A 14,778-nucleotide genomic window follows, 5' to 3' on the forward strand; every position below is an offset into this window, starting at 1 on the left:
ATCAAGGTCGTTGACGCAATGTCCCTTAAAGTGCATAACTGCCACATTTATTTTAAAGCAAAAAATTTTCGTGTTATATAGTAGAGAACCGTTTTTGTTAATAACTTTTAAACGAAGGACGAACACTAATTAAAACCACTCAGGATCATGACCTCGACAACATATGTTAAGGTCAAGGTCCCATCGAGCTGAGTCCCCTATTGTCGATATTTATCAACACAGGGAAATCAGGCAAGGTTTTCATTTGTCTATGTTTATTTTGTGAATACAAAAACTGGACATATATAATTTCGTTTCATAGCAATAGTAGCAGCAACAGTAGCAGCAATAATAGTAATTTCACGCATTAAACAACGAATAAAATCGCAACTTTAAATTATTAATTGTTTACGTACTCTTTCAAACCGTGCTTATAAACTTTTTATGCGCTTTATCATTATATCATATCTAAAGAGAAATACCTATTGCACAAACGCGTTTCAGTTCGTTTGTCACGCGGTCACGGCATCTCTTATATATATATATATATATAAAGTATTATTTTTTATTATAAGGCAAAAAATGTGTGTGTGTGTGTGTGTGTGTGTGTGTGTGTGTTTAGATAGAATCTGTACTGTGTGCTGTACAAACAAAGTGTATAACAATTTTTATATAAAGACACATACGAGAAATCTGTGTTTTTAATGACGGCATAACACCTCCGCAGGTACGATTGTGTAGTTCAATATATGAAAAAATATTTTCGTAATATTTGTAAAATACTATAACTCTACTTTTTATTCTCGCAAAGGTACTTCAATATCTTTGTTCGTGGATTATCGCACGAAACGATCTTGCATATTCATATTAAACAAAGTGAATTATATTGATTTTTCTATATTTTTGAACCTTTTTAGGACAGAGATATAAACATAAATCAAAATTGTACCGTATCAAAATATGTATATATAAGTATATATAACCGTATAAAAGTTATTTTTACAAACGAAAAAAATATAATCTATGACCCGACAATAATTACAGTAAAATTCGTTGCCAGATATCATGTGCCAAACTCTACGCATTAATTCTTACAATCAAAAAACAAAAATATATCATTTAATCGAAAAAACATTACCATTTTATTATAATTACGACTATAAAGAAACAGGAAAAGAAAACATAAAGAGATACTCTGGCTCCAATCTGCTTAGAAAAAGAAAAAATAAATGTACTTTATCCTGCTGTAAAGCGCAAGTGTTTTATCACATCTTATAGGCGAATACGTTGACAGTAGTAAAATGAAGGTAAGATTGTTGTGTATCGAAAGCCTTCCAAAACGATGTCCTTCACAAAGTTGCACTTTTACACACTGTAACCTCTGCGTTCGGTGTTCTTTATGGAATTCGCCAGACATAATGCGAAGATGATGCCAATCAGCTGAGAAAAAAGGAAAAGGACATGTATAATTACTGTAAGATATTTATGTATAAAATGAGATCTAAAATCGATATTCATAATCGGTTCTTATATTTGAGATTGTCTTAAATATAATCTTAAGTTAATTGGCATGAGCCAATTAGAAGATTATGTATTAGCATCTTAAGACATTACTTAAGATAGTCTTAAAATAAATACGAAATATGAATATAAACTAATTGTTCGACAGTGTGTCATTATGTCAATGATTTCTCTAAACTGTTATTCGGATGTTAACTGCGTTAAAGTAGGAGACATACTGGAAACGTCATATAAAAAATAATGAATTTTTGTTCAAAACAGCATTACAACTAAAATACTATAAGAGAATCAATGTAATTATGATATTCGTAATAAAAAAAAGTCGTCTGCAAGTCCTATTACAATTTTTTAGATTTTTTTTAGAAAAAAGAAAAAAATAAGTTCTGATAGTGCAATTGAGATGCAAATAATTTATTTATTATATTTTAAGAACCAAAGGGCCTAGCAGGATAAGTATGTGTATGCTGCCCCCGCATTTATCTGGTTTTTACAATAAGTTAACATATAAGAATGAATTTCGCAAAATACTATAGGGTAACTCGGCAAATACGCCATGCTAGGATTACGCCGCAGAATAAAAAAAAATAAAAAGAGTGAGAGTAATTTTCTTGCAACTACTCTGTTACATGCCTTTATGTTATATTAATATTTGTGTTATGATTTCAGGTTTTTAATATTAACAAAATTATTGCGAGCTGAATCGATTTGTGTAATAATTTTTTGTGTAATAAGTAACGCCATCATAAATTATAATCTACATAAAATTACTATAGGGCGTGTAAAAGATTTACAATTAGTGATTATTTAGTGATATATACGTAATGGAATAGTAAAGCATGTTATAGATATAGCAAAATACAAATGCTTTGCTTTCGTATTTTTTATTTAGTTTGTTGTCTTGTACATCCTACCTATTTGGGATATATGACATTTTTAGTAAGCGGGATTTATGCCCAAAGCATACAAAGTGCGCAGATTGAATTCAGCGTACTAAACGCATTATATAAAATATGTACCTTATGTCATAACACTTGTAATATATATAGAAAGATTGTAATTATTTATTATTTCATATACATATTTACCATTCTTAATAAAACTTTATAAAAAACTTTACATTTTATAAGTTATTGTGTCATTTTATGTCATATTTATATGCATTATTTGTAAATTTTTCATGAGTCATACATATCCCTTCTCCCCATATAAGTAGCCATATATCCCACTCTTATGGAATATGCGGCAAAAATGCAAAGGTTTCAAAAGTATAATATATTTTTTAATATGAAAAATAAATATTTCGAATTTCAAATATTTTTTTCATAGTAGTAGACAGTACAAAGTTTTTACTAATATAGTTCGTTTACTTTAAATATAATAAATAATACTTAATAAATTAAGTTTTTGATAGGTGTGCCGTATGTACCGGAGTTATTCTGAAAAAAATTTTTTATGGGAGTTATAGGGGTAAAATTGAAAATCGACAAATCGAATTTTCTCTTTAATGGATAAACCGATTTCGACGAAAGAAAAATATGGGATTCAATGGTGCGATATTTAACTCTAGAAAACCGGACTTATTTTTGGTTACCTTCCCGGTCTAATCAGAGTATATGAAACCCAGCAACTTTGTCACGCTGTATCTCTGGACTGAATATTTTTTAGCTCAAAACGTGTAAAATTTATACCTCGAAGTCAGACAAAGAGAAATATGGATCACAGAGAAATATGGATCAAATAAATAATATTTTATCTTTAATTAATTTGAATGCTTCAAAAAAATTTTATTTAAAAAATTCGCAAAAAATGACTACTTTGAATAAAAAATTCTCAAATTTTTAAATTTAATGTTCAAGCAAAAATCCGTAGGATTTTTTTAATTGATTCTTTGGACTAAAAAAAATAGTACGATATGAATTGTTCAAAAAAGTATAATTATTTGAACTATCGAAAATCGATTTGAAGAATCTACATATTTTAAGTTTACAATTAATAAATAAAATTTTATTATTTGAACAATATAAAAGAGTATAATATAAGTAGATAAAGGATTGTATATGTATAAATATTATTATAGTATGTATAATTAAGTTTATTAGGAGTTTAGAAGATAATGCAACAATAAATCCGCTCCAGCCAAGCGATCTCCGAAGACTGACAGAAATTATAAAATTTTTACTATTTATTATATTGAAATATGATTCTTTTTAATTCTACATTTTCGTGTACTTGCTTTTATACTATTTGAAACTCAGTAAATATATATTTAATAAAAAATAAAGGGATATCCAGAACATCGAAAACTTACAAGTTAGTCACGTGTGAATCCCCAGTACCCTTTTTGAACTTTCATGTATTCTCACATCGAGAATAACACAAAAAAATAACCTTGCAGGCTCATATGGATAGTTAAAGTTTTTTTCAGCCTCTCAATCTGAGTCTTCAAATTATATTATAAAAAAGGTACACCAATGTAAAAAATCGCAGGTACGTTGTATTCATGTTCGGCTTCCTAGAGTCAAAAAAATTATGAAAATTTCTTTTCGAAAAAAACCGGTTGAAGTTTTTAATATTTTTTTTTTAATAGGATGTACTTGAAATACTACTACCACTTTTTATTAACATGATTTTCGATTTATCTAGTAAACATATTTAATTTTCAAAACAATCGGAAAAGCAGTACATAGCCCCACTTAACAGCATTAAATGTTAAACAAGGACAGATGAAACCGAGGCATTGGAGGCAACCGAACGACGTTTCCGAACGCAGCCCGTATATTGGAATTATGGTGGAACCGTGGAGGGGAGGCAATTGTAACAACTGTGAATCAGGCCTAAGAGTGATTCAAGAATCACTATAATCTAAATAATTCTAAGTTATAGTTTATGTACGTATACTGTAACAAAAGTGCACACCAGAATTATCTAGATGTAATTCCTACGGACGTACGATTGAAAAATAGTCTGAAGAAATCATTGATATAATGATGCATTGTTCGAACAATAGTTTCGTGAGTGTATATACTATGTACGTATACAGAGCATTTCTTAAATAGCACCCACTAATCAAATAACACTATTCCTGATAAAAAATTGAGCCATTTTTTCTACAACGTTCAATGAAACAGTTATTACAGAGTAAAACTGATAAAAAATTGAATTAAAAAGTCCTGAATCATTAATTTAAACGAGTGTGCGTCAGTGAGCCACGTGATGTGCATCGGACATGCGATTCACTGATGTGCGCTCGTTTAAAGAACGACGCGGATTGAATTACAGATTTATTCGATAATAATAATTATTTCATCGATTCAATTTTTATCAGAAATAGGACTTTTCGATTTAATTTTTTATCAGAAATAGCTATATGGATATTAGTGGGCGACTATTTAAGAAATATCCTTATATATATATATATATATATTTAAATTCTTCAATTATGTATTTTTATATTTTCAGCGCGCAAAATTATAGAACGTTGCCATGAATTATAGATTTTAAAGTAAGCTTCTTTAAGCTAACAGGAGAGACTCACATAAGTATTTCGGATTTTGATTAGCTTTTGTATGGTTATTTTTGGGCACCAAAAAATAATCCCTATAAAGCGGTAAATTGCACCTCTGTGTATTTTTTGAGAAAATCATGATTTTAGATCACGACGACAGATCGCTTTCAAACCTGGAGGAATCAATAGATATTTAAAAAATGAATAATTTTTATACATATACAGAGTATTTTAGAAATAGTTAGCCAAACTTTAAGAGTATCATATCCCACTCATTGTAAGGATAAAAAAAGTCATATAAACATGGGTTCGGAAACGTTTCCTTTCCAAGTTATAAATATTTTTTTATTTTATACTTATACCTATATTTTATTTTATACTTATATTTATATTTTATTTTATACTTATATCTATATTTTATTTTATACTTATTTTATATATTGTCTTTGAGGGAAGATTTGTTGATAGACACATTGAGCTTCTCTGCAGTTTCCATTAGCTCGCCCATACATAGTGAATCTCTATCAATTCGATATTAGAATAAACTGTCATGTTGACGAATACTAGCTTCACTCTTAAATGCTTAAATAAAGATTGATTTCAATTCCAGACCTATTTAATAACTCTTTGTTTACTTTGAAGGTGAATAGAAGTACAATCCATGAAACGTCGAAGCGAGGCATGTCGTCCGACATAAATACGTATAATTTAAACAAGAAATGTTTATAACTTGGAAAGAAAACGTTTCCGAACCCATGTTTATGACTTTTTTTCATCCTTACAATGAGTGAAATGTCCTCTTAGAGTTTGACCAACTATTTCTGAAACATCCTGTATATATATTTGGAAAATTAATTTTTAATGTATTTACATTCTGTTATGGGAGAAGTAACATAAACGCAGACTTAACGTTCAAGCTCACACAATTTATAGATTTCTCTCGCCCGGAGGGACGCGTGCGACCTTCCTGCGTTCTTCCTCAACCTTCGGGTTTTTTCGGCAATGCTCGGTTTTCCCCCATGCGCTATCATTTGTCCGTCCCCTGATCACGTGTCTCGATTACTCACGCTTGAGATCGCCGTGTGGCGACGATTTCGCCTTAATTCCATGAAATTCAAACGATGAAGAAGGTTTCGCGATTTTCCTCCTTCCATCTACAATTTCGGCCATTCTGATACAAGGTCACCTCGGCTGCCTAGCGTTACTTGAACATTACATCTCATCGTCCCCGTTTTCGGAGTTGCTTTCTGGAATTCTATCTTCCGCTGCTTTGTCTCGCCACGACTTCATATTAGCCGCTTCCCAAATACTCTGGTAAGGCTGCTGAGATATCTGGCACCCTTCGAGGTTAGTCACAATATACCGGTCATTCCTTAGCTTACGAACAACGGAATAAGAATCTCTGTTCTACGAGTAATCTAAAAACGCGGTCAAGCACCTCTAAATGTTTTTCCAGTCCATCGCAACGAGAAAATCATGTATGCTACTACGTCGCCGTTTCTAATTAAGTCATGTAAAATTTCATTGACAAAACGCCTGAAATTGCGCTGGTGCATTCTTTAGTCCAAAAGATATTTTTTACATACTAATACTGGTCAAAGATGTAATAAAAGCCGTATACTTTATGCTTATGTCTTTCTCTAAATATGTGATGAAATCCATCCTTTAAGTTTAGCGATAAGTAAAATAGCGCTTTCTTTGCAATGCATCAATCTGCTCTTCTATTATTGGCAATGGATAATTGTCTCGCGCGGTAATTTGTTTAGAGTACAATAATTTATGCACATTCTTATGTTTCCGTCCTTTTTCCGCACCAAGACAGTTCGCAAAGTATATTCTAAGAAGTTAAGACGAATGATACCCCGTGTGATCAGGTTGTCTAGAATAGTACGCATTTAACCTTTTTATCTACTGATGAAAATAGTCTATTAGGCGCGTAATGAAACGACTGCTTTTTCATGCAATTTCAACTCCGCTTTTACCTTCGATTCCAATGGTCTTTCAGCCTCTAAATAATTTACTTGAATTTTTTCCGTCAACTTACTCTTGATTGCATAGAAAATAAATTCGGATTCACATCCAGCATATCAATCTCTGTCTCACCTACCTCAATATTTAATATTTCGTCCTCGTTTAACTATCCTAATTCTAATTCCTTTAATATGTCTCTACCTATATATTGCGTCGCATTTCATTGTATGGTCAAGTACAATACGGATTATCATATTGCTCGTCGTAACATCTTTTAACTTAACTTTTACCGTAATCGCGCCCCCTATTTCCAACGAAGGGCCGTTTATACCTTCATAATGCGCATCATTAAATTGTGAAATTGACCCTGGCGGAATAAATCTAGCTTTATAATGAGACTAATCGGACATGCAATATCTAATTGCGAATTCGCGATGAACCGATAATCGAACACGTTTGTACTTATCTAAATCTCCACGCTTTTAATTCGTTACCGCCTTCACTCAACGCTGCCACATTCGAAATCTAAGCGTTCACTTTCTTATGATCCGCCTCCGATGATGTCACTGCCTTCTTTTGGTCACAATTCTGTCTGATGTTTCATGGATCCGCACTTGAAGCACGAACCTCTTTCTCTCTTTAGTCTGTCACAATTCTTCGAGGTGCCCCATCTTGTTACAGTGATAACACTTGCTTTCTTGCCGCTATTTCGTATCCTTAGATTGCTACTTATGATTGCTCTGATTTACTCACTATGTTTCCTCGTTCAATGCGATTCTTGTTCTTAGACCGCAACATGACCTGTTCAAAAGCTGCCAGTAATTCTTCTTTCCCACCGAATCGATGCATGCGCGCCTGATTACGCAAGTGTGTTTCCAGTCGATAATAAAGTCTACTAATTCGTCTTCATTGACAGGCACTTTATCAGCTAGTATCACTTCATCATAGTAATAGTCAGTGAAAGATTTGTCATTTCGTCAGCTTCTTTTCTCGAACTGTCGACGCAATTTCATTTTTGACGGTCGATGATTAAACATCCTTTTCATCTCGCTTATCAATTCGCGCACCGGTATCTCCAAATGTTCCGATTTCGAGTGAAACCATTGTAGAGCTCTTCGTTTCAGCTTCATTAGAATACGTGTATTATTGTCCAGGTACGTTATACGTGGTACGAATAAGTAGAAGATACATCCAAGCTGTCTTCGCCAGTTCTTGAATGTATCTTCTGAATCCATAAATTCGTTCAATAATGCGCGGAAATGGTAGGTCGTGATATTGAAGATGGCGCACTGTTTGCCGATCCTCTTCCGGTCGCCCTATCTCTCTCCAACCGTAGCTCTTCTAGATGCCGCTGCATAATCTCGTTCTCTCTGGTGAGGTTACTCATCGCTTCCCTCTCAATCGGACTGCGTCCAGATTCTCGTGCATCAAAAACGCTTATCCTCCCACTGCCGAAGATCGTAATTCGATTCATCTTCCTGAGTCTGCTAGTGGTCCTCGACTTGTACACTTCTTGCGATGTCTTTCCAGGCTCCACTAGGATCATAAATAAATAGTTTTTTCTTCAAGGTTGCTTTATCGCCTGTATAAGACGAAGCGAGATGCTTAAGCGTCACCTTTAACTGTGCGACCGTGAATTTCTCGCCCGCTATAACTGTGATTCCATTCACCCTGCTTGACGAAGTTTTCTAAGTTGCTCATGAACTTACATGAACTGTCGGATAGTCCGATCGCAAGTTGTATTCCACTTACTGAAAATTGTTATAGGAAGAGTAACATAAACGACGCAGACTTAAAGTTCAATTAGCTCATATACTTTATTTCTCTCGCCCAGAAAGACGCGCGTGACCTTCTTCTCGTATTCTTTCTCAATCTTCTCTCGGCAATGCTCGGTTTTCCCCAAGCGCTATCATTCATCCATTCTCCGATCACGCGTTCCCCGACTATTCGCGCTCGAGAATTAAGGAGGTAATAATCGTATTGTAGGCGGAAGGAGGAAAATGTGAAATCTTCGTTTGAATTTCGCGAAATTAAGGCGAAATCGTGTGGTGGCGATTTCGCGTTTTCTTTCTTCCGTTTACGATTTATTTCTCGTTATTTATTCACAATTCCTAACAAAATAATGCACATAATGATGAATGATAGTTGTCATAGAAATATATGAAGCATACTGTCTTTCTACACTATGCGCATTAAATAAACGTTGGTATCATACCACAATCACTTATTAATTGTACTTCCATTAAAAAAAAACGCACGTCATTAACATTCAAAAAAGCGGAAAAATCGTTTTTTGAATATCGAGTCCCCCAGGTTTAAAAGTGATCCGTCGTCGTGACCTAAAATCACGATTTTCTTGAAAAATACACAGAGATGCAATTTACTGCTTTACAGAGATTATTTTTTGGTGCCTCAGAACAACCATGCAAAATCCATGAAATACTTATATGAGTACTTATCTCTCCTTGTAAGATAGATGCACAAACTGAAATACTTATATGAGTACTTATCTCTCCTTGTAAGATAGATGCACAATTTAATTATTATTTCATCACGCATTTCTTTTTAATATCATACATAAATGGAGTAATTTTGCAGTTTATTTAACTTGTCTTTATTTAGTTTCTTACCTCTGTAGCAGCAATACCTAGAGCAACTCCACCCAGTACCGTAAGAGCAGAATTGAAGAAATCTTCTAATGCCTCTACGCAACCTGTCCTGTAAGATTCTATTGGATCGCAGGTGTCGGATTCTATCTTACCGCAGCAGGTTCCTGGGATAGGAATTCCATGAAGTAAATTGGGAAAATCTTGAGGTTTGTCAATACCACAACATTGCAACTGCAAATATAAATCAAAATAAGTATATCTTATGTTAAAATATTGATCTGTTTAAAATTAAAAGCCCTAGTGAAAAAATTTTAATAGAATTTTAATTAAATTTTAATGAAATTTTGATGAATTTTATGTTTTGGACCAGACTTCATCAAAGTTTTATCAAATTTTTATCGAAATTTCATCAAAATTTTATGAAAATTTCAAACTTGTAATAAAATTTTATTGAAATTTTGATAAAATCACTGGTAAAATTGTTCTAAAACTAATATAAAATTCATTGCAATGTTATCAAAATTTCATCAATATTTCACAAAAATTTTAGGTTACTAAATTTTTGTTCAGAACTAAAAACTGTACTTTCAAAATGCATCTCTTATTTATATTCGTCTTCATACCTATAACATTGTGCGACACATGAAAAAATCAAATTGTCCATAAAAGTAGAGATAAAATCAATTATCAGCGTGTGTTTCGTTTGGCGACATCAAATCATTTGCATTTTTTGTGCGCATAAAGTTTATAGGAGGTCATTTCGTCTGCGGTGCAAGATGAAAAGACTCCGCACTAATTCTATATGAAATTGGGTCCTGGTGAAATCAATTTTCTTATATGTTATAGCTTATGACCTGCTAAACAAAACATATAAGTTTTAGCGCAAAAAATGAACAGTTTTCGTGTTCGATTCACCTACAGTCGTCACCAAAAAATTCAAGATCCAAAGATAAAAGTTGTAGTTTAAAAAGGCCTAGCCGCTGGCTTTATCACTTTGAATTTGAGTGGCGTCGCCAAAGTAGAGCAAGGTCAACTCGGATTTTTTAAGTGAGAATCCCCACTTTTTCTTTCATATTCTTATAATCTTTGATCTTTTCAAAACACTGTAATTTTATCCATTTTAAGTCAGCCGTTTAAAAGTTATTGAGTATTTTATAGTTATTGAGTATATGTTTATATATTTCCATGTAAAATTATGTATTTTCATGTAAAATTGATCTCTGAATGAGAAAATAATCAAATTAAAACAATTAGAATAGAGTAAAATGATGAAAAAATACATTTTTAGTTGAAAATAGCTTAAATTTCTCCTTTTTTGGTGAAAATTTTTATGATTTTTTTTGTGAATATTAATGAGAAAATATATTTTACATGATTTCATTTAAAAGCACAATAATTATTATTCGTTTTTCTAACAAAAAAATAAAGAAAATTAAATTTGAAGTTAATAATTTTAAAATTAAAAAATTTATTAATTCAATGTATAAAAAAAAAACAATTTCGCGAGAAAACAGCGTTTGCTAATGTGGCGAAAGTCTTTTCCTTTGAAGCGTTGTTCGATTATAGCAATATTTTGATAGAAACACTCGCTCTGCTCATCACTAAAATCACCCAGGAAAAGAAATCCAAATAATTATACAAAAAGTAGATTTTTAATATGTTGACTCTTTTTTTTACGAAATGCAGCAATCATTTCAGCTACAACTTCTTTATAATTTTTAGTTCTGTTCTAGCCCAAAAAATGAGTAATAACCGCGTCTACAGTCTTCCATGATTCGTAAGCGTTGTAAGCTTGAATCGAATTACGGTCTTAAATCCATTGCACGCTTTAGTCATAATAGTAATATAATAAAAAGCGATAAATTGATTGACAACGAGGGAAGCAATAAATCACATGACTGTTTTCCCATTGATTGGTCATAATAATAAGACATCTTTCGACAAGACGAAAACTTACAATTATGATCACGATTTTGTAGTTATGACCAGTGGAAGGAATAATAATGGTGTGTGCAATTTGCAAGCATCTCTCTCTAAATCTCTGTCTATGAATGTCGATAAGAGACTAAGGCTGTGAAACGCTAAACATGGATTTTGTTACACCTACAGTTTCAATACAACTACAGTTTCACACATAGTAAATAATCACTTATTTATAGTCAATAATTACTTATTATAAATTAATAAATAGCTTTATTATAAATTAATAAATAGTAAAACCCAAAAAAAGTTAATACGAGCTATACTTAGATGTACTAAATAATATTTATTAATCACAAATTATAATTTTCCGACGATAAGTTTCAACGGTATGTTTCGATACTTAGTCCTCATCAGCCTTATTTATTACTTTTTTTACTATTATTTATTATTTTTCACTTCATATTTAATATATTTTTTAATCATTTCAAATCATAACAACCGCGCAAATATATGTTGTAAAATAGTATATATGTTGTAATAGTATATATATATGTTGGAAAATGAAGTCACGCGTTGCTATGCGCAAATTTGTCTTAGTCACGAGCACACCATGTCTACTTGCATTATGGTTATGACGTTTCACTCGTGTTGCTTCTGCGCAAAAGATACGGCACTGCTTGGTCCCGACGCAGTAATCAGTCAATTTATCGCTTTTTATGATTACAATCATGAGTAGTCTACTTGCATCATGGATTACAACTAGAATTTTTACATGCAATGACTTTTATATATAGCTAACTTCAAGAGAAATGCATTATAACCACTTTTGTAGAAAAGTCAAAAATTTTCAATTAAGAATACATATGTTATCATTTTGCTTTATTTCAATCGCTTTAATTTTATCATTTTCTCATTTAGCAACTAATTTTATATAAAAACATATAAACTTTCAGACAATCGCAAAATTTCATTTTGCACGTAGCCAAAATAATCTCTTCAAATGTCTATAAAACTTCAAATGTGTATAAAAAACACAAATGATTTGATATCACGAGACAATACGTACGTCTGCATTACATTTCGTCTCTATTTTTGCGGACAATTTGAGTTTTCTGTGTTGAAGAAAAAAAATTATTTCTGTTGCATGTTGTAATAATTTGTATTCAAAGAACCATTTCAACTATCAATGAAAAGTCTTATGGCTGAGTAGCTTTTTTCTTAGGAGAAATTGAATTGCTCTGTGTTTCTCTAATGACAGTACCGCGTATTGACCATGTAATGACAAATTAATGATATTTTGCTGAATTTATAATAAATTTTTGAAGTTACAATGAAAAAGTGCAGATATTCTGTAAACAAATTAACATTTTGTTGCAATAATAATAAATTTTTGACAAGATTGCAAAGAAAAAAATACGCAGGTGTATTAGTACTTGAGAAAAAATGTTTCATATATTAGGTCATTTAAAAAGTATTCGCGGTTTTTTTATTCAATTTTTGAATGAAAAAACTGCGGATACTTTTTAAATGACCCAATATAATTATATAAAATTATATAAAGTTACATATAATTAGGGAAAGGTGGTGTACCTTTGATCAATTTTGACATTTTTTCTTGTGCAAGCTATTTTGATATCTAAAAATTCCAAAAAATTTTTAAATATTCTTTGAAGTGTTGACACTAACTAAGTGTTGACATATATTTTTTTATAGATTTAAATTGTTTTATACATCTTTTTTAACATTAGAAAAAAATTGAATTTTGGTCAAAGGCACAATACTCTGACCAGGGAGTGTTGTATCTTTAACCAATGTATAAAAGGTGTGTATAAAGATAAGATATTCCACAAAAGTTTAATTTTATTTATATATTTTTAATATCTTTTCATATATAACTTTCATATATAACTTTATATAAATAAAATTATGTCGATAAGGACTATGAACCAAAAGAAAAACGATGTGAAGTAAATAAAATAATGTATTAAATAAAAATAAAAATAAGGTTATAAAAAACGGCATTTCGACCCTAATTGGATCATTCTCGATTGTGTGTTCGACAAAACATAATATAATTATTAAATTCTAATTCTAATTCTCGGCTTAATTAAAATAAAATTTAAATAATAGATGGCTTACAAATAATGAAAAAAAAATACAGACGATAACAGACAGAGGTTCGCATCTCAAATTAGTTCGTAAGCTGGATGGTCTAAAGTAATTAATTTAATGCATTAAAATTGTTCGGGATGAAACAAAATCGCAACAATTAACCTGAGAAGTGTCGACGGATGAGGTCATTTAATATATATCTACATGAACTATAAAATCAACATAACATTCTATTTGTTATTACTTTTATAAATTATAAGTTAAGATTGACAGTATTAAAGTTTAAATAATTTTTTCTAAATATCTATATAACATTTTAGGCAATTCCAACATAAGACAGAATACATATACAATATTTTATGAAATTAAAAAGCGTCTTGAAATTACTTCATTCGAACGTTTGAAAACAATAAATGTTTTTTCATAGAAATATAATATATCTCTTCATTATTATAATTGTAAGTTGTAAAATACCTCTGGTGCTCTCTCTCTCTCTCTCTCTCTCTCTCTCTCTCTCTCTCTCTCTCTCTCTCTCTCTCCCTCCCTCTCTCTCTCTCTCTCTCTCTCTCTCTCTCTCTCATACTACAAACTATATATTTTTACTTTTACAAATATCCAATAGATTTTTTATAAATTCAAATAGTTAAAGGTACAATCAGTTAAAGAAACACCATGTTCCCCTATGTACATAAAATTGACATATTTTATATATGTATAATTACACACACACACACACACACACACACACACATACACACACACACACACACACACACACACGCACGCGCACACACACACACGCACACACACACACACACACACACACACACACACACACACACACACACACACACACACACACACACACACACGTTCATTATAAAGGATGTTTTTTAAGCCCGATAGAACTTAAAATTGTAAAAAAACTAACACAAAAATTAAATTATAATCAAAAAATTTTTTTTAGTCGAAAGATCAATGTATGGCATTAACATTTGAAAATGATTTCGGGCATATGGCCACCGCGGCTGTTTAATTTAATTTTTTGTTTTATTTTTTACAATTTCAAGTTCTATCGGGTTTAAAAAAACACCCTTTATAATATTTTTTACCGGGTACTGCACTTTTTCGTGATAACTTCACTTTATTAAAAATTCA

At 31.4% G+C, this 14,778-nt stretch overlaps 1 protein-coding gene across 1 annotated transcript in view; it reads right to left on the reverse strand.

The window, feature by feature from the left end:
* Nucleotides 1-237: 237 nt before the first annotated feature.
* The window catches only part of Tspan6 (tetraspanin 6), a 53,148-nt gene continuing 38,607 nt past the window's right edge, over nt 238-14,778 (reverse strand). The window contains exons 4-5 of the mRNA XM_087411604.1: nt 9,607-9,816; nt 238-1,419 (exon numbers count right to left, since the gene is read on the reverse strand). Coding sequence (XP_087267730.1) covers nt 1,345-1,419; nt 9,607-9,816 — 285 coding nt within the window. The 3' untranslated portion in view covers nt 238-1,344. The remainder of the gene's footprint in view (nt 1,420-9,606; nt 9,817-14,778) is intronic.

This window comes from Acromyrmex echinatior, chromosome 12, assembly GCF_024713525.1.
Source record: "Acromyrmex echinatior isolate Ae372 chromosome 12, ASM2471352v2, whole genome shotgun sequence".
Taxonomy (NCBI): domain Eukaryota; kingdom Metazoa; phylum Arthropoda; class Insecta; order Hymenoptera; family Formicidae; genus Acromyrmex; species Acromyrmex echinatior.